This window comes from Phocoena sinus, chromosome 10 (assembly GCF_008692025.1).
Source record: "Phocoena sinus isolate mPhoSin1 chromosome 10, mPhoSin1.pri, whole genome shotgun sequence".
Taxonomy (NCBI): domain Eukaryota; kingdom Metazoa; phylum Chordata; class Mammalia; order Artiodactyla; family Phocoenidae; genus Phocoena; species Phocoena sinus.
Genome location: NC_045772.1, coordinates 90,618,419 through 90,642,130, shown reverse-complemented (window position 1 = coordinate 90,642,130; position 23,712 = coordinate 90,618,419). Strand labels below are relative to the sequence as shown.

The window sequence follows — 23,712 nt, the reverse complement described above, 5'->3', positions numbered from 1 at the left end:
GAGAACAAAAGATAATGGAAAACATATACAGTAAGTGCTCTACTACAGATGAATGAACAAAATGCTAAGGAAATAAAATGGGGAAGTACTTCAAGTGTTCTTTCAAGTAATTAGACTTGAATCTTCAATGAAGATACATGTTTGTCACCAAAAGATGATGCAGAAGAAAACAATGAGAGACTTTTGTGCGGATTAAATTTGTGTTATATGCCAAGACATTATGGCCTGGGGGATAAAGCAGTGAATAGGCCACAAAAATCTCTGCTGTTTTCGATTGACTTTCTAACCAACATCAAAGGAAAGAAACAACTTGCCCAGAGAAAGGACCTTTCCTGCTCAGGACAGCTTTTGTATGAGCACTCCATCAACAGTTCTGGATGCCACACAATGCAGCGATATCCAAAGTGGGCAGCCTGCAGGAAGATAATACCAGCGTTTCTATTTATATTTAGTTTTTAGATTCTTCTAGTATTTCTATTTTTGTCTATGCACTAACATGAACGTAATTTACAAATTATTATCCATAGACTTGGAGTGCGGACTCGTTTTATTGATGTGGGTATTTCATCCAAAAATTTGAGGACCACTGCTCTAGAGTCCTCCGAAGTCCTCAAAACAAAAAGTAATTTGAATTTAACTGTCTTGAAAGTTACTTAACACTTCTAAAACACTAGCAATGGAGGAATGTTACACAGCATTAGGGGTGGCTGGGGAAAGTATTTTTCTTAAAGGCCTTATAGACAATCCCGGAGGAGCTGCCTATATAATTGTTAATAAAGATTGAAAAAAAAGTTCTTAGTGTTTGCAGGTTTGGGCCGCCGCTGGGAGCAACTCTGGTTGTTCAGCTTAAATGTTCTGATACTAAGCAGAGTCCAACTGGTTGGACTGCTCGGTGCGTAATCCACATGGGCCGCCAGGTTCAAGTCTGAGCGGAGAAGGACCCGCTTTCGCCCCCCCGGCCCCGAAATGCGCCCGAGAACAGCAAGGCCGCGACCGACCGCTCAAAATTGCTCACCGGGACTTTTATCCAGAGCCCAGAGCGCTGCCAGACGCCGTACGTAGCGGGCGCAGGTCCAGCGTCACGTGTTCAACGAGCGCTGACCTCGCGCCTGCGCGCTGCCGTCCTTCTGGCTCCACTAAGCCTCTTCTACCTGGCGAACCCGCCTTCCCGCCGGATCGTCACTTCCGGCGTACGCTCTGCGTGGTTGGTGTCGTCACTTCCTGCCTGTACCGGTGTAGACGGTGTGGGTCGTGGCCGCGGATTCTGCGGTTCTCCCCCTCCCCTACTCTCCTCCCTCCCTCCCTTTCCCTCCCTCGACGGCGGTCGGTCGTCCGTCGCAGACTCCCTGACCCGTCCCTAACCCCTTTCTGACCTCGGGGCCACCGGATTGGCCTTTTCCCGTTTCCCGGCCCAACCCCAGAGTCAGGGCGGGGGCCTTGAGGAGTCGGAGGCGGTGCCACGGAGGAGAGAAAAGACCAGACGACCCTCGGCTCCCCCGCCGGATCGCACGGCTCGCAGCCGCCATGGCGATGAGGCAGACGCCGCTCACCTGCTCGGGCCACACGCGGCCCGTGGTGGATCTGGCCTTCAGTGGCATCACGCCTTACGGCTATTTTCTGATCAGCGCTTGCAAAGGTGAGCAGGGCCGCTGATCGGGCCCCTGACGGCCGGCACTCCCCTTTGCCGAGCGGACTGCGGCTCTCGCAGCCTTTGAGGTTAGGGTCCACGGTGGGCTGATAGGGAGAGGAGTAGTGTTAGGGTTTCCTCAGCTGACGCCGAGGGGCTTTGCTAAGTAATGCCCCTAACCAAGGTCTCTCATTTTAGCTTTATTGCTATTTCTGGAAAAGCTGAACTGTGCACTTGCTTAGACGCCCCGGCCAGCAGACACCGTAAATAATCTTTCAGGGATTCGGGGAATGCAGAAACTAGGCCAGGCCTTGTTTTACACCTTAGTTTACAAAGACTTGCTACTCCTGTTATCTCTTAGGATACTGTTTGTTGTATGGAATTTTTCATTTCCATTTTTCAAATGGAAGCTGAGACTTACTGTTAAGAAGTTTGTCCAAAATAAGACGCAAATCTAGATTGTTTTCATGCAGATCAGTAGTCTTCTCACCGAATTACAAATGCTTCCCAAAGAGAGTGTCCAGCTCGGTTCTTCAGTTAAGTTATTTCTGGACGTTCCTTAGTGATCCCTGTGAGTGAGAATAGTTAGACAACAAAAGCAGGGGAGAAAAGACCAGACGACCCTCGGCTGGTCTTTTCAATATGATCATTTTATGTTTGAATCTTAAATTTTAAGTAATCTAAACTTGTAAATCACATGTCTTCTTAAATATCTTTTAGATGGTAAACCTATGCTACGCCAGGGAGATACAGGAGACTGGATTGGAACATTTTTGGGTCATAAGGGTGCTGTTTGGGGTGCAACACTAAATAAGGACGCCACCAAAGCAGCTACAGCAGCTGCAGATTTCACAGCGTAAGTGCCGCCAAAAATGGCCCCCTTTGGAGTTGTCTGTGGATTGTGTTCTGAAATGATCAAAACTTCAATCAAAGTTATTCATAGAATTCTCACTGCCTGCCATATAGAACACATAGTGTTTGATCTCACCAAAATTCCACCCTGATCCTGCCTGCTTCTTTCTCTTAAATAGTTCTCACAATGTTCAGAGACTTAAATGACTAAATTCTGCATGTCTAGATTGGGACCCAGGAATCTGCATTATTAACAGACACTTCAGATAATGAATGTTGATGGTCATGCTTCCAAATACTGCCCCACATGTGCTGGCTGAGTGGTATCATTAACTCCTATGACTTCCTAGTGCTTAATGACCCCACATTTTTAGCCCAATTTCACTCTCATTTTTGTTAGACATATTTAAAACTCCCCAACTCAATTATTCTTCATATTTTAAGTTTTTTAAGGCTGAAATCTAAATCATTCTTGATTTTTCCCTTCCATCTAGATTATCATCTTCTTTGTTGATTCTACCAGCAGAATGTTTCCTGACCACATTGTTTATTATGCCTCGGCCACTGCTGTATTAGTTTAGGTCCCTAATACTTGTCCTTTCCCATCTGTTCATCCTCCCTGGTGCTGCCAGTTGTATTCGTGAACACAGATACAAATATCGTCATGTCAGTTCTCCATCTCATGATCTCTTGTCTTCCCTGTGCTTTGTCAGTGGTCCATGATGTTGGGTGTACATTAGAAGCTTTTAAAATACTCAGATGCATGTATCTAGAAATTCTGATTTAGTTGGTCTGGGGGTGCTGTCCCGAACATCAGTTCTTTTCCTTGAAGGTCTAGGTGATTCTGATGTGCAGCCTTTAACCACTGGCCTAAAGGTTAAATTTCACTTGTTGGCTCTTGAAAATTTGTTCTCATCCTAGTTCATCATTATCATCATCTGGCACTGCACACCGTATGCCCCACAGTCTAGTTATACTAATATTGTTGCCAGAATACACCTTACCTATTCTGATTTTTGGCGTTTGCGTATGTTATTAAAGTGATTTGCGGTGACCCACTTTCCCCATCTGAACATGTGTCATATATAACTTCGGTACCTCTAGTTCCTAATTGTGTTTGTGATTTAGCAGGCACTTAAATGCTTAAACTAAGGAAGGCAATGTCAAGGGCTGTTGCACATGTAATACTCTATTAAAAGATTTGAGGCTCTGGAGAGTAAAAGTGGTCTTGTTGATTTTTTTTTTTTTAACATAATTTCACACTAGGGAGCAATTGTAAATGTGTTTGTTGCTCCTTTGTATTAAGCAAATTAAACATACTAAGTTTATTATGAAAAATGAAGGCAGATTGATTGAGTGGTGGATACATGACTATATATTTGATGAAACCCGTAGACCTCTATATCTTGGAGTTAGTTTTACTATATGTAAGTTTTTAAAAATAAAATTTTTAAAATAAGGAGAGGGAGATATAATCCCATCCTTATGTGGGATTAAATTTGAGACGATGAGAGAGCAGTAAGAAAAGTTATAAATGTCAGTATGAACTTTTTTTCTGTGCCTTCAATGAATAGATGTTATTATGTTCATGAATAACCATTGTAAGGCTTTGCATGCTGCCCTATTGTGATTGTATGAAATTCTGATAAAATAAGGAACTGCTTGGTTTTATGTCAGTCCTGTAATGTCAACAGCTTCAGGTCAAATGTTGCTGTAGATGTCAGCATGTGTGCTTATAATGTGACAGAGACTCCTTTGATTGTTAATTATGGGAGGTGAAAAATAGGAAGTAAAAGTGATTCTCAGACGAGGAAGACTTGAGGAGTGTTGGAAGGTGAAGGTGCCCATTCCTTCTTTTTGCTCACACTGTTCCCTGTGTTAAACTTCTGGCTCTTATAGTACTTATTGACTTCAGTGTCATTGCTTTTTGAGGCCAGGGGCCATGTTTTATATTTTTTTGTATCCCTGGTTTGTTCAGTACTTTATGTTTGTCAAATAAATAACTTAAGGCATTTTTCTAAAGTAGAAGGATAAAGAATGGACGAATTATAGATCTTGGTTTTGCTTCTAAGACATTTGTGTCTGCCATGAGTTCAGCTTTTTTTTTTTCCCTTCCCCTTTAACTCCTCCAAAGTTTGTTTTTTGCTCAGTCCAGTAGGAGCATTGTCATTGGGAATGAATGTCATTGATTTTATAACAGAGATGGAAAATTGGAATTAAAAGCTCTAGATTTCAGATATTTGGTAAGTGGATTTTACAAATGTCATTATTGAAACTAGGTCCCAGTTTGGTGGTAAGTTAATAGTTAATAAAGTGGTATTTTAAGTTAAATATAATTAGGTAATAAATGTAACAAGATCTTAGACACTATAGACATTAGCATTAAAAGAGACAAGCTTTTGTTTTTTGTATTTTGTTTTGCGGTACGCGGGCCTCTCACTGTTGTGGCCTCTCCCATTGCGGAGCACAGGCTCCGGACGCGCAGGCTCAGCGGCCATGGCTCACGGGCCCAGCCGCTCCGCGGCATGTGGGATGTTCCCGGACCGGGGTACGAACCCATGTCCCCTGCATCGGCAGGTGGACTCTCAACCACTGCGCCACCAGGGAAGCCGAAAAGCATTAATTTTAATGGGGCCATATTGTCTGTGTTTGAACCCAGGCTCCATCCTTTAATAGCTCTGTGACCTTGTGAACTTTGTTTAATCTCTTTTTTTTTTAGTTTCATCATCTATAAAAATGAGAATAGTAATAGTGCCTACCTCTGGTTGTGAATATTGAATAAGTTGATATGTTTCTAATATTTAGAATATTGCCTAAAATCTAATAACTATGTAAGTGTTACATGTGTAGGGTAACACTGGTAGCTACCACCCCTACTAGACCAAAATCATGTGTTATTTTGGAACTTCTGTGCTAAAGCCATGAAACCTTTCGGTTTCATGCAAGGAAGTTTGAGTAGATTTAAATAACAAGAGGGAATAGTTTTGGGTTTTTCCCCCCTCAGTTAAGGCTCTCAGGTGCCATCATACAGTGAGAAAGATGTAAGCATTTACATTAGCCAGGCCTGAGTTTATGTGGTAGCCATGCTGTATTTTCAGTTTGATCATGGGATGCTTCTTAAACTTTGGTTTTCACATCTGTAAAATGAGTGTAAGTCTGATTTTTGTGCAAATCAGAGAGATCTTTCTCCACTTACATGCCTGGAGTCTAGCATAGTGTCTGTTACATAGTAGGTACTTGGTTAATGGATGCTGAGTCTTACCCTTCAATTGCTCTGTGTCTGTCTGTGAGGTGTGGGAGTATGTGCATTCTTTGTTTATATTCTTCTCTTTTAATGACTTGTATGGGGTCTGCTGTTATGGAACTTGACCCAACTAAAGAGCTCCCCAGCTTACCTGATTAACCGTAGTTGGTATAAATTATTTTTGGGTGATTGTTTTTGTTCCCTCATTCTTAGGTTTCTCAGAAAATTCATTAATTTCATGTTTATCTAAAGGATAATTTTGTTCCTATTTCTTGTGGAGAAAATATATTCAGCAGAGCCGGTCCGTGGGTCAGTTTAGAATGTTAACTTGAGTTAATTCGGGCAGTCAAGTCAGCTGATGTGTACACTGTCCCTGAAACACCATCCTCTTTATGTCTTTTAATTCATAGAGCTAATGTTAGCACTACATCTCCTGATCCTCTTCTCAGTCCCTCTACTGTCTTCATCTGGAGAGTGCCAAAAGTAAAGAAGATGCCTGTGCTCTGTCCACAGAGTGCTTAAGTAGATCTAGTACAAGTGACTAGAACATGCTCTGTCGAGAGTGCCGAACTCAATTTTACTAGTGTTTCTAAATAGGAGGAAAACAACTAGATGTGTGGGGCTTCTGGATGATACTCCTCCAGTCACTCCAGTGCCTTCCTCCTCACCAGTGAATGGACATGGTCTAAGCAGCATACTAAGATTTTAAGGAGTTTGGGGAAGATGATTGAATATACTTGAAATTAGTATTTCTAAAGACATTGCCCAGAGTTCCTTTGAGGCATGGCATCATATGAACAGGATAGAGGTTTCAGGTACATTTGATGTTTTCTTCACTTTTGACACCTTCTGTTATTGCAGCAGTCTAATCTTTGTGAACTCTTATCACTGATTTCCCTGTGATTAAGAGTAAGCATATGTAAACAAAAGTAAAAGCAAAGCAAAGTTAAACACAGTAATCAGTATAAGCTGAGCTTTGTGGAAAAAACAGAAAGGAATGGTTAATGGAGGTGAGATGAATAGAAGGTTTAGTGAAAAGATACCATTTGTGATCAACCGAGGGTGAGTAGAACTGTGATAGCTGAGAATGTAAAATACATGCTTAATAGAACAATATGAGCAGAGACAGAGGAGCCTGGAAGAAAATACATGGCTTGTTTGAGGAGTGGTCTATAATCTGGTGTGACTAGATTAGGAGAAATAATACAGAATGAGGTTGGGGAAGTAGGGTTGGACCAAGAGAGTTGAATTGGAAACGGGGGAGATTAGAACAGGTTTCCTGTGCAAAGAGAAATTAATATTTGAGAGTTTAGTAGCAGTACCACTCATAGTTGACATTGTTTCTCTCAGAACATATTTACTCAGCTACTCATGACTCAAGTATATAATTTGGAAGGTTTCTATTGTATCATCAGCATTTATTCCTGTTAGATGGTTCATGTTTCTTTACCGTTGCACATGCTATTAATGCTTATCTACAATGGCCTTTCCCTTTTTTTTCCCCTGGCATATTTCTACATGCTCTTTAAGGCTACAGGTTTTGATGCTTAGAGTTTCTGGACTTTCTGGCGTAATTAGTGGTGTGTTTTTTGTGTTTCTATAGTCATGTGTGTTTGTCATTTAATTATATTTCTTAAATGTATTATTTAATGGATTTTTTTTCCATCTCAGCTAAAGCTAATGCTCTACTAAGGCAGGAACTTTCTTTGGGATCATTTTTTTTCTCCCTTTTGTGCCCTAGTACTGAGTCTAGAGTGACATACTTGATATATTTCTTGTGTGTTTAATGAATAAATGAAGAAAAGATACTCCTTGCTTTTCTCTGTTTTTCTTTCTCCACTATTTCATTGTTCACTTTTTTTCCTAAAAATAACTGTCAATTACATTAAAATGGAAATCTTTAGGGAGCGTAGCTTGTTCCTCATAACAGTTTCTTTTCCTGCGTGGAAAGTTTTCTTGTTTATTTTTCAATGACCTCTTCTGACCTAAAATGAATTGTTTTTTTTTTCTTCTTCTTTACTGTTTAAGCTTTTTTATTTGGGGAACCCCTTACAGTATTTTTATGAACTATTATTTCATCATTATCCTCCAACGTATACACAAACATACGTATGTGTGTGTAATCACATACATATTTTGGGTTGGGTTAGGGAAAATAACAGTTGAGAGATTTAAAATCTTCTCAACATTAGCATTATATAATCAAAGGCTGTTACTTTGTGTGGAAGTTAATTGGACTAGGATTTGAGAATTTAAGAGTCAACTTTGAGGAAGAGATGGGGAGAATATTTTCTTCTCTACTGTCTTGTTTTAAAATTTCATGTAACTTCTGTCAAGGCTTTTCATTCTCCTGTAAAATTCTTTTAAAGGACTTCTTGTTTTTCATTTCTTGTTTCTCATGTACACGAGAGTAAAGAATAGAGAAAAAATATTGGAAAGGTGAAACTGAACTGGTTAAAATGTTTACAGTCTTGCTAAAAGGATATTATGGCTACAGGCTAAAATGAAAATAAGAATGGATTGCTTCATGAAACTTGTTTACTTAAAATTTGATATTTTCCATTGTCAAAATTAGATTGTTATATTGTTTTTACTTTATCATGTAGTTATATAACATTTCAAATATCTAACTTATTTGGTAATTGTCAAAATTACCACATGTTTATCTTTTAATTTTACTTTTTATTTTTAGCAAAGTGTGGGATGCTGTCTCAGGAGATGAATTGATGACCCTGGCTCATAAACACATTGTCAAGACTGTGGATTTTACGCAGGTATCAGAAAATGTAATTTGTTTTAGGAAGTTAAATTGCTGTTATTATAGGATATGACAATGGTTTTATATTTGATTGGTTTGTATATTTGGTTTTCTGGGGGAATATTTGGTGTATATTGGCTTATATTTGATTTGACTGTAGATTAAACTGTACACCTTTACAGTTGACTCTTGAATAACACAGGTTTAAACTGTCTAGGTCCACTTAACATGGATTTTTTCACTGATAAATACTGCATACTGCAGTATCACATGATCCACAGTTGTGGAATCTGCACATGTGGAGGAACTGCATGTGGGAGGAACCACATGTATAGAGGGCTGACTATAACTTATACGTGGATTTCGACCGTGTGGAGGGTGGGTCCCGTGATCCCTTTGTTGTTCAACTCAATGAGTATTTCTTCTTAGTTGATCCTATGAGGCTTTTAAGAACCCTGGAACTCTTGTATCAATACTTCAACAATAGCAACAAACATCCGAAAAGCCCAAATAATGTTTCCCAGCCACTTTCAAAAGGGAGAGGATAAATTTGAGATCATCACAGATGTACTCCTCAGTAGGCAGCCGGATCAGGGCCCACTAAGAGACGCCATGTGGAGGTGGTATGACATTTGAACTGGGAAGCTTACAGGGCTTTGGCTATTATGAAAAGATAAATGCTCTGCAGTATTTTCTCAGTAGTAATTGGTCTGTATGCATCTCCTTGTGACATCTGTGAGCCTTATTTGGATTCTGTTTGGTGTTGAAGAAGTTTCAAAGAGATGTAGCTTTTAAAATGGTTAATCTAGTAAGATCTTACTTATGTGTGTTTTCAGGATAGTAATTACTTGTTAACCGGGGGACAGGATAAACTGTTACGCATATATGACTTGAACAAACCTGAAGCAGGTAAGTGTAATTTATACGTATTTGTGGTTTTGTTTTCTTTTAATTTAAGTAACTTTTCCTGATTAAAGGAATTCATATTTAGTACTCAAATTAGGAAAATAAAGATAATCACAAAGAAAAAAATTAAAATATGAGTCCATCATCCAGTATTATTAATTGCTGATAACGTCTTTAGCTTTTGGTTCGTGTTTTTCCAGTTCTTTTTTTAATGCAGATATCTTTTGAAATATTGATTTATTTACTACATTGTGCTTGTATAGCCTTCCTACAATTTAAAAAATTATCATGGTAAATTTTTATTATGATACTGAGTCTAAAAAGGTGTGTAACAGTGTTAACTACCTTTTGGTTAGAAGGATGGTTATTATCTGTAGAAGGTGAGAAGGGTAAGAATTCTCAGTGTGTATACATACTTAGACTTTTGAACCACACTTTTGGGTATATTAGCTATTCAGAAGAATTTTAAGAATCTGTAATAATAGTTTTTTCATGTCTTTAAATATTCTATTCATTCTTTCTAATGACTGTGTGGCTCTCTATTCTGTGGGTAAGTGAACTAGCCAATCTCCTATTATGGCTTATTTGGTTATTTACAGATTTTAAAGATTATAAGCAGTGTTGTGCTTAACATCCTTATAGTTGCATATACTTCCACAATTGTTTCTGTAGGATACCTACATAGAATAGAATTGTTGGGACGAAAAGGAGGTATGCTTGGAAGCCACTGATAGATACTACCAAAGGGCCCTCCAGTGAAGTATAAAAATGTATCTATAGCTAACCTGTTCTAGCAAACACTGATAACTAGCTTTATCTTTGCCAATTTAATAGAAGAGAAATGATTGTCTTATTAATGTGCACTTGAAAAATTATTCATGAGATTAAAATACTGTTGAATACCATTTTAATGTACTTCTTCTTTTGTGAACCAAGCACCTGTACATCTTTTTATTACTCGTTTTAAAGTTTCTTTATTGTATTCTCAGTAGTCATTTGCTTTTAAATTTTGTCAGTAAGGTTTATGGTATGCACATTTTTAAAAATTGGTAAATGGTAAGTGGTAAAAAACCTATCATTTCCTTTATGAATTCTCTCATTGCACAGAAGTTGTAAGATATACCTTTTCTTCCCTAGTCAGATATTCACCTCTATTTTGTAGTATTTCAGTGCTGTTCTAGTCACATACTATGTATTTTAAAAGCTACCAAAATATGACAAAAAGAATTTTGTTTTATTTATTATATATTAGTTAGGGTCTTAAATTTTGTATCTTGGGTACTACTGTTTATTCATAAGTCAATAAACTTTTGAAGTTTGTAAGAAAGTCAAAGCTACATTGGAAATTAAACAGTTGTTCTTGAAATATCTTTTCTAAAAGTACTTCTAAGGTGAGGAAACAAACTACCTTTGTGGATTATTGTCCTTTGGCACCTGGTAATTTTTCTCTTCATTCTGTCTAATAACTTTATGCCAACACATAGCAAACTACTCTGACCTCACTGAATCAGTGTATCTGTCTGACTCAGCAAGATAGTTCAGGGCTCAGGTAGACAACTTTCGTCGTCTTTTACCTTTCTCAAAGCTGCCTTTTGAAAGTGGCTCTTCCACTGTCTTGCATTGGAAAGAAGAGCAATTAACTGAGCTTTTACTGTCTGTCAGAAACCCATTAGAAACTTTAGATGATGGCTGCTGTAACGTGTGCATGGTTTTCATCTGTGTCTTGGTAGCAGTGTCTGTCTGTGTTTTGCATTCAGCTCTTGCTATCCACTCAAACATCATGCAGCCAAAGAGTAAGTTGGGATCATAGTACTGGTGTAGTGTTGTCTCTTTGGACATATCCACCACTGGCCAGCCTCCAAATTCCCACACACAGAACTTTAGGAATAGAGATATTGTCGCTTGGGGAATTTAATGTGAAATACCTCTAGTAACTGTATTTTTTTTAAAAGGAAAAGAAAAAGGCAAAAAAAGAAACTTTGAATGTATATTCTCATATGATTCTTATACTCAAATCCAGGGTATAGTAACTATTGTTAATCCAGTTTCCAAGTGAAGAAATGTGGTCTTCAAAAGGTTGTGACTTGCCCAAAGTCAAAGTTGTGTTGAATGTTATTGCCTCCAACTTCTCCTTTTGCCCAGAGATAACAAGTGGTTTTGTTTTTGTTTTTTAAGTCTTTGGAAAGTCTCGGACAGAGACCAGTTCCCACCTTTTTGTTGCTTTTCTCTGCCAACAGTGACTTGGAAGAGGGTCCTAGCATTAGTGTTAGCACTAGAATTAGCTCAGGCTGTCTTGTTCCTGGGTCCATATTCTTATTAAATTATGCCACCTTAGTTATTCTTTTATTTCACTGAAGTACAACAGTGCTTTCAAAAGCAGAAAAGTAAGCTGGAGGGAGTGGTGTATTCAGTCCCATCTACATGTATAGTTCTTGGGTTCCTTGTCACGCAGATAAATTTTTGTTTCAGTATGGGAAAACTAAATGTATCCTAGGTAAACATCAAGTTTAAATTGTGGTGGGCTTTGAAAAGTTGCAGTCTAATTTAAAACATAGTTTTTCTTTTCTTTTTACATAGTTGTTCAAATATTGCTTCGTTTTAAAAATCAAATATTAACAAATGTATTTTAAATTGTTTTATCTTAAGACCCTAAGGAAATCAGTGGTCACACCTCTGGTATTAAAAAGGCTCTGTGGTGCAGTGAGGATAAACAGATCCTTTCAGCTGATGATAAAACTGTTCGGTAAGTAATTTTTCTTTAATAATTTAAAGTTTGAAAAATATTTGACCTTAGAGCTTATATTTGAAAGTTTTTTATAACTACTATGTAGGAAGAATTGTGTCTGAACATTACAACTTTGGCTGCGCAGGGGTCAGATTTTTCTGAAGCTATCCATTTACTGTTATAAACATAGAGCAGAATTCACAAGACAATTAAGACTACTGACACCTTTATACGCAGATGCTCTTAACCCGGGTCAGTGGGTAGGCTGGCCATAGGGTGTCAGTAAACCCCTGAAATTTTGTACACAGTTTTGTGAGCTGACACCTAATGTATTTTTCTGTGGAAAGATAACTATCAGACTCACAAAAATCAAGTGTAAGAACCATTATTTAGAGCAACGCTGAAATTGATTAGATTAGGAGTGTCTTAATAGCACAGTTTTGCTGAATCATTTGGGAAGTATATTTAAAGTATTAGTTTTGATTTCATCGACAAGCTACCAAATAATTTGATGTTTTATAGGATCCCCAAATTTCTCAGTATCATCTGTAATTTATGAGTTGGAGTAGAGGTTGTTTTACAATTGTGGTTATTTCATTGGTTAACCTGCAGATGTAATTTAAGCTGGAAGCGTTTTTCTTAAATGAGTAAATACCTCCTTACTGTCCTCTTTTTCTTTTTTTTCTTCAGCCTTTGGGATCATGCTACTATGACAGAAGTGAAATCTCTAAATTTTAATATGTCTGTTAGCAGTATGGAATATATTCCTGAGGGAGAGATATTGGTAATAACTTATGGACGATCTATTGCTTTTCATAGTGCAGTAAGGTATGTCTAAGAAATACCTTCATTTTCTTTTCTGGTAATACAGGGGCAGTTTAAGGTACTTAAAAATTGGAAGGCATATGCTAAGGTATTTAACTCTTTTAAAGGCAAATTTTGGCCTATATTATGTAATATGGAGGGAGGTGTTTCCATACCCAATAATAATGAGTTTTTTAAGAATTTGGTATACTTTAATCAGAGGAATTAATCAAATTAATTTCCAGATATTTAGGACATTTATTGGTAAAATTCACCAATTTTTAATCAGTATTTTTCTTAAAAGGATCACTAGACTGGTGCTGTAGTTTATATTGTTCATTACTCTATAAAACCTCTGTGATCTTGATTCTGCTATTTATTTCACTTTAAAATTTCAGAGAAATTAGTGATTTTTTTTTCTGCTTCCAAGTATGGTATAGACCTAATGATTTTTTAAAAAACAGACTTAATTTTTGTGACTGTAAATGTATTAAATGCTGATGTTGAAAATTTAATTTTTAAAAACCTACAATCGTACAGCCAGAAGGTTCATGATAAGCTCTATTTTTTGCTAGTCTTTTTTCTTCGTGTGTGTGTGTGTATTACTGTGGGGTTTTTTCTTTAGTTACTAGTACCCTAATGAATATAACTTTTATTTTTTATATTTTTTGCTGTACGCGGGCCTCTCACTGTTGTGGCCTCTCCCGTTGCGGAGCACAGGCTCCGGACGCGCAGGCTCAGCGGCCATGGCTCATGGGCCCAGCCGCTCCGTGGGATCTTCCTGGACCGGGGCACGAACCCCTGTCCCCTGCATCGGCAGGTGGACTCTTAACCACTGCGCCACCAGGGAAGCCCTATTTTTTTAATTCTAAAATACTCTTAGCCATTAAAATTCTTTGCAAACAGTTTTACTAGGTGTTTTGCATCATAGGTTATACTAAACCATGTATCAGTTCCCCTGTTTTAACACTGCAGTGAGATTTGTGGTACATCTCTTGAATGTTTCTTTACAAGAGAATCCTGTAAGTAGAATCATCAGTTCAGAGGTTAGGAATGTCATGGCTGGTGCAGTCTGCAGCCTGCGTGCTGCTTTGTCACCTGCCCCACCCTGCCTGCCACGGCCCTGGGTGGGTGCCTTCCACACGCTGTGCAATCTGCTCTCCAGTGGGTAGATTCACAGAGAAACATGACAGCAGAAAATGGTGTTGGAACAGTGGGGATCAGCAGTTTTTCACAGGAAGCTTTGGGAGATGTTGTTTAGTGTAGTCTCCCTGAAGTTGGAACAAAGTTGAACAAACAAGATGAGTTTGGTGCTTTGGAAAGTGTGAAAACTGCTAGTGAACTGTGTTCTCCTCTATCAGGAGAAGTAAGTGAAATTAATGAAGCCCTTGCAGAAAAGCCAGGACTTGTCAATAAATCTTGTTGTGAAGATCAAGACGACACTGTAAACCCTTCAGAATTAGATGAACTAATGGGTGAAGAAGCATGTGAGAAATACATAAAATCTATTGAGGAGTGAAAATGGAACCCCTAAATAAACTAGTTTGAAACAAACAAAACAAAGGGTGGCAATGTGTTTAAAGTTCTTAGTAAACATGCCACTTACTTGATTTCCATAAGGAATATACCACATTATACTCTGACCAGCAGTCCTAACCTTTCCTCTAAAGGGCCATCTGCAGAGCTAAGCTTCACTGAATGGCAGAAGGAAAGAGAAGGCAGTCATAATGGACATGAGCAATTAAGAATGTAAAAGAGTTCATACACACTCAGTGAATTGATAATAATAGTAATGTTATTGATAATAATAATGTTATTGCTCAGAACCATTAAATGGTACAACTACGTTCATTGTTTCTGGATTTGGGCAGCGTGCAGCCCTGCTGTAGAACGTTGCCTGAAATGTTGGTGGTGGAGGTTTGCTGGCCTGTTAATACATTCTAACATTTAAGTCAGAAAGTTGCTATTCAGTGATCCTGCGTAAGTCAGCTTTAATTTTCATGCTTTGTAGTGTGTGATGTGGGAATAGGATAGCAACATTTCAGAGCTGAAATACTCTAACGTTGTGTGTTGGAAACCTTTCAGGATTTTTAGGGTTAGACTGGAAAAGAGCCAATGTCCAAACTCATTGATATTCAGGTGATGCTACTGTTTTGCATTGATTTTTGTTATGTAGCTGCAGTCTCGGATTTAGTTATTGTTTTATAGCCTGATAGTTAAAAACTGATCCATTTTTAGCAGTTCTGTATTTCACAGTATTAAAGGTTTTTCCTGTTGCAGAAACTTATAAATTCTCAGCAGTTGAAAATAATATACAAATAATCCTTTATATTAATTACTTACTGTAAAAACTTTTCTATTTACAAAGATAATACATGCTTGTCCTAGAAAAATTAGACAATGCAGAATTAAATTTTTTTCAAAGCAAAAATCCCAGTATATTAGCCATACTGTTTTTTTTTTTTTTTTTTTTTTTTTTTATGCGTTACGCGGGCCTCTCACCGCTGTGGCCTCTCCCGTTGCGGAGGACAGGCTCCGGACGCGCAGGCCCAGCGGCCACGGCTCACGGGCCCAGCCGCTCCGCGGCATGCGGGATCCTCCCAGACCGGGGCACGAACCCGCGTCCCCTGCATCGGCAGGCGGACTCTCAACCACTGCGCCACCAGGGAAGCCCAGCCATACTGTTTTAATTAGCCAGCCCAGTCATTTTCAGGAAGGCATTCACTGCACAAAGTGTGGATATCCCTCTGTGGAAGTATCTTTGTATTTTGGAGATGAACTTCACTTGGGCATAGTATCCTTCTGAATTTTTAATTTTTTTGCTAATATTATTTAGAGGGGTTTTTAAAGGTGTTTTTACTCTTTTTTTTTAAAAATTGAAGTGTAGTTGATTTACAAGGTTGCGTTAATTTCTGCTGTATAGCAAAGTGATTCAGTTATACATATACATACATTCTTTCTTTATATTCTTTTCCATGATGGTTTATCACAGAATATTGAATATAGTCCCCTGTGCTCTACAGTAGGACCTTGTTGCTGTCCATTCTCTATATAATAATTTGCATCTGCTAATCCCAGACTCCCACTCCATCCCTTCCTCCCCGCCCCACAGCCACCAGTCTGTGTTGTGTCTGTGAGTCTGTTTCTGTTTCGTAATTTCATTTGTGTCATATTGTAGATTCCATATGTAAGCGATATCATATGGTATTTGTCTTTCTCTTTCTGACTTACTTAGTATGATAATCTCTAGGTCCATCCATGTAGCTGCAAATAGCATCATTTCATTCTTTTATATGGCTGAGTAGTATTCCACTGTATATATGTACCACATCTTCTTTATCCATTCATCTGTCGATGGGCATTTAGGTTGTTTCCATGTCTTGGCTATTGTGACTAGTGCTGCTATGAACATAGGGGTGCATGTAGCCTTCTGAATTATAGTTTTGTCTGGATATATGCCCAGGAGTGAGATTGCTGGATCATATGGCAACTGTATTTTTAGTTTTTTAAGGAACCTCCACACTGTTTTCCATAGTGACTGCACCAAGTTACATTCCCACCAACAGTGTAGGAGAGTTCCCTTTTTTGCACACCTAGAGGGTTTTTTTTTTTTTTAACATCACTGTGTTTGACTAAATGAATATTGGATTATTCCTTGAGTTTCAGAGTTTAGGAACAGTTTAAATGTATAATTGTTTCCTTATTTATTAAATAATAAAAATTTATAAATATTATCTAAATTTTTTTTCTAGTTTGGACCCAATTAAGTCTTTTGAAGCTCCTGCAACCATCAATTCTGCATCTCTTCATCCTGAGAAAGAATTTCTTGTTGCAGGGGGTGAAGATTTTAAACTTTATAAGTATGATTATAATAGTGGAGAAGAATTAGGTGAGTTGTCCTCTTTTTCTTAAAATGTAGGTACCTTGATGAAATGTTATGTTTCAGTGATTAATACCTCAGCCAGTTTTTTAGCTGCTACTTTGCTTTTAGCTGTCTTGCTTTACCGTCCAATGAACTTAAACTTGTTAGAATTATACACAAAGAATAAAAGACAATTTTATGTTTTGTTTCTTTGGGAAAACTGATGGATTTGGGTTGGGTAAATCAAACCTTGGTGAATAGACTAAATAGAATCTATTTTAATTGTTTATGGTTCATCCTTTGTTGCTTGAATGTAAGTGACTTTTAAAATTTTATTTATTTTTGGCTGCATTGGGTCTTCGTTGCTGTGTGTGGGCTTTCTCTAGTTGCGGTGAGCAGGGGCTACTCTTCGTTGTGGTGTGCGGCCTTCTCATTGCGGTGGCTTTTCTTGTTGCGGAGCACGGGCTCAGTAGTTGCAGCGTGTGGGCTCTAGGGCACGCAGGCTTCAGTAGTTGTGGCACTTGAGCTCAGTAGTTGTGGCTCATGGCTCTAGAGTGCAGGCTCAGTAGTTGTGGTGCACAGGCTTAGTTGCTCCACAGCATGTGTGATCTCCCAGACCAGGGATTGAACCCCTGTCCCCTGCATTGCTAGGCGGATTCTTAACCACTGCGCCACCAGGGAAGTCCCTATAAGTGACGTTGAAATAAGAGATTCTTTTCCATTGTTTTTATTTAATGTCACTTTTCAAAGTTTTAGAATGTTTTGGCCACATGTTTTATGCTCTGAAAAAGAGAAGTAAATTATTTGCTTGGTATCTGAGGTCACAGTTAGTGAATACTGAACCTTGGACCCAGACATTCTTATTCCAAAATCTCATATTCTTTCTGTTCTCATGATAATTTTTTACACTTATGGTAACATGATCATGATATTCTCTGGGGGAAGCTAGTGTGTGAGTGTCCTAGAGTTGAATAGACATGGAGACGGAACAGGATCACTTGTCTAGTAAACAGCTTTGAAAACTGATAAGGTGATAAGGCATTAGAAAGTAAATGAGAAAAGTTCATAACTAAGGATGTGCCTTAAACAGAACAACACCACTACTAATCTGTACATTTTCTCTTTAAACTCCTTATAGGATCAGCATTGATCCTGTATCTTTATGTTCTTTGTGACAGAACGACTAGTGCACTCTAGGTAGATGGCTGGGAAATGAAGAGGCAGAGTGTGTAAAAGAGCTCCATCTGGTGGCTCTCTATAGTCATAGTAAGAATTGGTTCCCTAGTAAACAGACAGTGAGTTTGGGATTTGGAAATGGGGATTGAATTCACAGACTTTAGATCTGCTTTCTGTAGATTTTAGAGGGGTTTTCATTCACTCCCTTTCTTTATTTTTATTGGGACATGACGCCTCAGTTTTTTGTATTTTCTTTTTTTAGAGACAGTCTGAAACCATAGTGTGTGCTAGGATTGCAAAGGAGTAATCTTACAGAGATATGGTAGACATGATGGACCAGTTCGTGATGAGAATCACTTTATTTTTAATTAGGTATAGTTCTTTGACTTTGCCCTCATGAATTTCACATCTTCCCAATAATGTAGACAATATTTTCTCTAGTGTATCAATACTTAAATGTCATGTTTAAGTATTAAATTATCTAAAAGCCCTTCTCTTCTTTTTCAGAATCCTACAAAGGACACTTTGGTCCCATTCACTGTGTGAGGTTTAGTCCTGATGGAGAACTCTATGCTAGTGGTTCTGAAGATGGAACATTGCGACTATGGCAGACTGTGGTAGGAAAAACATACGGCCTTTGGAAATGTGTGCTTCCTGGTAAGAATTTTTATTCATGATTTTGTATCATTTTGCACTGTTAATTTTTTCAGTATTTCTGTCTTTATAGATTTTAAAGTATATAATATGGTTACAGCAAGGAGAAGCCCGTGACTAATAAATCATCCACTGTGTTCTTTGGTTTAAATTTTTTTGTTATACAATATATTCTGTTCCTAAATTTTTACCCTAGATCATTTGGTGAATGGAATACTCCTAATTCAAAATTTGCTAGAGGACAGTATAAAGAACTTATAAGTAAATATATTTAATCTCTGAATAATACTACTTAGTGATTCTTACAAGTAAAGTAGACCTGTTTTTTAATAAAAATACTTAGTTAATGATCCCAGAGTAGTTGTAGTATGGATTTAAAAGTATGAATCTAAAAGACATACTTTTTTAGAACCACAATTATTGAGAAAGCTGTTCCTCTTATGTTTTCTAGCTCATCGCTTGGCATAGTCTCAGCGTACTCTTCTTGCTTGTTAAATGCTAGAAATTGCTAGTGATATTATAATTCACATAATCATCATTGCTTTTATTTTCATAGAAGAAGATAGTGGTGATCTGGCAAAGCCAAAGATCAGTTTTCCAGAGACAGCGGAAGAGGAGCTAGAAGAAATTGCTTCAGAGAATTCAGATTCCATCTATAGTTCAACTCCTGAGGTTAAGGCCTGAGCATCAGGCAGATGTACACAACTTATGGACTAAAACAAACAGAGAAAAGCATCAGCCTCCAGAGTTACTCTCTGCTTAAGGCAAACATGAGCAGTAAATAATGAGGAATATGAATTAGCTCCAGTGCTGGAACTAACCAACTTGGTGATACCTGTAAGTGAAAACACAAGAGTATCAGCTGAAGGCGGATGGAGTGATACTGTTGTAGTACGATAGTCTGTTGTCTTTTTCATGAATATGTGCAAACCAGCATCCAATTTCTCTTATTACAGGTAGATTTCTTGTAGCTGTTTATGTTATTATGAAGAGGGAAAATATATTGGCCTATTTTTCTGACTTTTCCCTTAAAGCAGAAAGCCATTTTTTTTTTTTTGCTTTAGTTATAAAGAAGAGGGGGAATACATGATAAAGTAACTGGTTTGATTTCTCTTTCATTGTAAACTGCTTCTGAACATCTAATTGTTTTTAGTTGTCTAAATAAAATGCCTCTAAAACAAAACTGTGTTTGTTTCTTGGGAAGCATTGATAGGTTTGAGTTTTATAAATGGAAATTGCCAGAAAGTTTTTCTACGTCATAACTATATTGAAAGACAACCCGGTTAAAGATTCTGTAGTGAACATAAATTGTTTCCTGATTTTGAAATTCAGTTACTTGTACTGGATTTTTGAAATTTTTATGTGCTTTGGTAGGGTTGTATATACCTTTCTTCCTCCTAGACTGGATAGGGGTACTTGACCTGCCTTTTAAAAAAAACTTTCAGAATAATGACTTATTTAAATGATACTTGCTGGTTAAAAGAGAAAAAAAAAAAGCAATTCAGAAATAGCAGAGGGCTTCCCTGGTGGCGCAGTGGTTGAGAGTCCGCCTGCCGATGCAGGGGACGCGGGTTCGTACCCCGGTCCGGGAAGATCCCACATGCCGCGGAGCAGCTGGGCCCGTGAGCCATAGCCGCTGGGCCTGCGCATCGAGCCTGTGCTCCGCAACAGGAGAGGCTGCAGCGGTGAGAGGCCCGTGTAACGCAAAAAAAAAAGAAAAAGAAAAGAAATAGCATAAAGATATCAGAAAAATCACTCAAAATCCCACTACCCCCAAAAAAATTCTGTTAAAATTGAGTGAACATTAACACACATGAGTGTACCTCTGAATGTGTATATGCAGATAGATAGGAAAGATTTTATAAAAATGGGGTAATTGTAGACCTGCAATGTTTGTTTTACTTTATCCTTTTAAGTTCAGGTGGTATTCAGAAAGCCTTTTTTTTTTTTTTTTTACCTTTTAATAAAATGAATCAACTGAGTTTAGATTTGTGATACATATATTTTTTAATATGGAAGGAATATTGAACTAGTAGTTTGTAAATACTTCAGAGAAATAAATAACATCTCTGCCAAATTGCTTTTTCCCTATCTTGTGAATGACCCTTGATAACTTTCCTTAAAAGGAATAACCAACCAAAAAAAAAGTTTTTGAGGATTTCTGGTAAACTGGCGGAAAGCACAGTAGGCTGTGACTGCCTTAGAGGGCCAAGAGAGGTGTGTCATGGGGAGAGCCGACTGATAATTCACACAGGGTCTCACAGCGTGAGCGTATTTTCTTGTCAACTTGCTACATGCCTGGTTCTCTGCTTTCCAGCAGCAGTATTGTCCGTGTACCACAGACTCTAATCCTAGTCTGACTTATCTTAAATACAGTTGAGATTTATATGCACCAGGTTGGCATTTTGAAATTGCTTGGTATTTATGAAGTTTATGACCAAAGGAAGTCTCTTCTATTCAGGTTTCATAAAAGTCAAAAGAAAATACAGGGACTTCCCTGGTGGCGCAGTGGTTAAGAATCCATCTGCCGATGCAGGGGACACGGGTTTGAGCCCTGGTCCGGGAAGATCCCACATGCCGCAGAGCAACTAAGCCCGTGCGCCACAACTACTGAGCCCGCGCTCTAGAGCCTATGCTCCACAACAAAAAAAGAGCATGATTCTGTTAACTCAGAGTAAAAAAAAAGAAAATACAGATGCATACTTACACCATCACTGGGTGGCATATAGCTTGAAATCTGTAAAAGTTGTTTTAAGTTTACGAGTTGAAGAATTTCAGGCCATGGAGCTCTGTCATACCATAACTTATACTTGTGTGATTAGCGAGTTCATGTTGGTCAGATCTCTGGTTGACCGTATTGTCAAGTTCTTAGGTTTTTAGATTCTGGTTACCCAGTCAAGTCATTTTAGGTTTTGGCTTTTGCCGGATTAATGATCGTTAGCTAAAATCAAGGTGTTGGCAGAGCTGCATTCCTTCTGGAAACTAGGAGAGAATCTATTTCCTTTTTCCAGCTTCCAGAGGCCACTGGCATTCCTTGGCTCGTGGTCTCTTTCTCCGTCTTCAAAGCTGGCAACATAGCATCTTCAAATCTCTGAGTCTCCTGCCACCCTCTTTAACTTATTAAAAGGACGTTTGTGATTACATTGGACCCACCTGGATAAACTCCTCAGTTCAAGATCCTTAACTTACTACCATCTGTAAAGTCCCTTTTGCCATGTAAGGCAACATTCGCAGGTTCCAGGGATTAGGATATGGACATCTTTGGGGGGCCATTAGTCTGTTTACCAGACCTTCTAATGGTAGAATCCTATAGTAGAAATGTAGCAAAAAGTTAAAGTATATATTTACGAAAATTGCATTTGTCAAAGTCTCAAGTGTCCTGCATGTTTCTAACCCAGTGGTCAGTTTTCTCATCTTACTAAACCTTCAGCAGCATTCAATAGTTGTCTACTTCCTTGTTTTTGAAATACTTTATTTTTTTCACTTCTCTGCAGCTTCTATCCCACTCCTGGTTTTACTTAAATCTTTCTGACTGCTTCTGAATTTGCCAATTCCTCCTTTTCTGCTTCAGGTCTGGTCTATACTTTCTAGCTCTGCTCTCCAAAGGGTAAACTCACTGTGGGATTCAGTGTTTTCTGAAATCTTTCAAATTCATATATCCAGCCTGCTGCCCTGAGCACCAGAGTTTAATGGCATAGTTGATGTTCTACCTTAACCTTTAGTAAGCATCTCAGACTTACCTGTGGAAAACAAAGCTTAATTTCTCAACCAAACCTATTTCCCCAACTTGTTACCCATTCTGATAATGGGCACTGCCTAAACTGAAAGACATAAAGTCCTTGAGTCTGTTCTCCTATCCCTATTTTTAGTCTATATGTAAGTCCTGTGGGTTCTCCTGAGTCTGTACTTGCCTCATGTCCACTGTTAACACCCTAGACCAGGCTCCCTCTGTTTCTTACGTAGACGGCTGCAGTGCCTTCCTAACTGTCCCCTCTTGCCCCTACTCCCCCACCCTGCCCTCATCCCATCCATTTTCTACACAGTAGGAAAGCTAATTGCTTTAGGGCTTGAAGAGGCTGAGTGACTGTCCTGTTTAAATCCATAGTGTCTTCCTATTATACCATGTTTTTACTATTTTCTGACTCTTACTGCCTTTATGACTTTTCATTTTCCCCTTGCTTGTCCTGCTCTAGCCTCAGTGGCTTCATTTCACAAGGCCTTTTCACTTGGCTTGCTATTTCTGCTACTGGAGCCACTCTTACTATATGCATGGCTGACCCTTTCTTGTGATTCAGGTCTCAAGTCCTCTGACCCTCTTGTCACTTGCTATTTTGCCCTATTTTATTCAGAGTTCTTACCAGTCTGAAATTACCTCGTATATTTTTTGTCTTCACCAATATTGCTTTGCTTAGAAAGGTGGCTGGTACCTCATAAGTGCTCAATAGATGCTGAAACAAGTCCCTAAATGAGCACCAGATCTTACCAGACCAGTAAGATTATTTTTCAGTTATGCAGCAGCCCGTCCTCTCCACTGAAGAGTCAGACGTGGCCGGAACCTACTCAGAGCACTTGCCTCTCCAGTGAATTCATGTACAGCTTTATCGGACTTGAGGTCCAATAACCTAGGAGGACTTCAGCTTGTGTGATACAGTCTCCCCATCTCCACCCTGCTTCCCATTCCATTCTTCCTCCGGCACTTCCTCTCTATGTCCTAACGTCATGGTAGCTCAAATCCTGCCTAAGTTTTAGTAATTTACCCTACGAATCTGCGTCTCCGTGTCATCTAGAGGTTTCTTCTAAGAAACCAGGATTGAGCGCAATCAATTCTCTTGAGAATTTTTCATGTCAGTAAAGTTCAACATACTCGTTTTAATGTCTACAAAATAGTAAAGATGTACCATAATAACTTAAAGGTTACATGTTTTAATAGTTCAAAGTCAATGGAATTATTAATTTAGCTGCCTGTTTTTGAGACGAAGGTGGAGGCAAATGGATGTAACTGTTCAGGATGGAGCAAGAGAATGGGGAATTGAAAATGCAGACCAAGGGGAAATATTTCTCTTGTAGGAACCTTATGTTTTACACCTGAATATTTTCGGACAAA

At 38.5% G+C, this 23,712-nt stretch overlaps 1 protein-coding gene, 1 non-coding gene and 1 pseudogene across 3 annotated transcripts; all 3 read left to right on the top strand.

Moving 5' to 3' along the window:
• Positions 1 to 1,210: 1,210 nt before the first annotated feature.
• STRAP (serine/threonine kinase receptor associated protein) lies at positions 1,211 to 19,791 on the top strand. 2 transcript variants are annotated; one of them, XM_032646496.1, is made up of 9 exons: positions 1,211 to 1,636; positions 2,348 to 2,483; positions 8,416 to 8,497; positions 9,318 to 9,390; positions 12,034 to 12,130; positions 12,803 to 12,940; positions 16,669 to 16,805; positions 18,462 to 18,611; positions 19,165 to 19,791. In XM_032646496.1, the coding sequence occupies exons 1-9, from the start codon at positions 1,525 to 1,527 to the stop codon at positions 19,290 to 19,292; spliced, it is 1,053 nt and encodes a 350-aa protein (XP_032502387.1). In that variant the 5' UTR covers positions 1,211 to 1,524; the 3' UTR covers positions 19,293 to 19,791. The 2 variants fall into 2 exon arrangements, with proteins under 2 accessions (XP_032502387.1, XP_032502388.1); XM_032646497.1 differs by having other exon boundaries at positions 1,220 to 1,636; positions 19,168 to 19,791.
• Positions 11,079 to 11,263, top strand: LOC116761399. The gene has a single exon (XR_004351970.1). It is a non-coding gene; the product is annotated as a small nucleolar RNA SNORA23 (small nucleolar RNA).
• LOC116760937 lies at positions 13,666 to 15,367 on the top strand (annotated as a pseudogene).
• Positions 19,792 to 23,712: the final 3,921 nt, after the last annotated feature.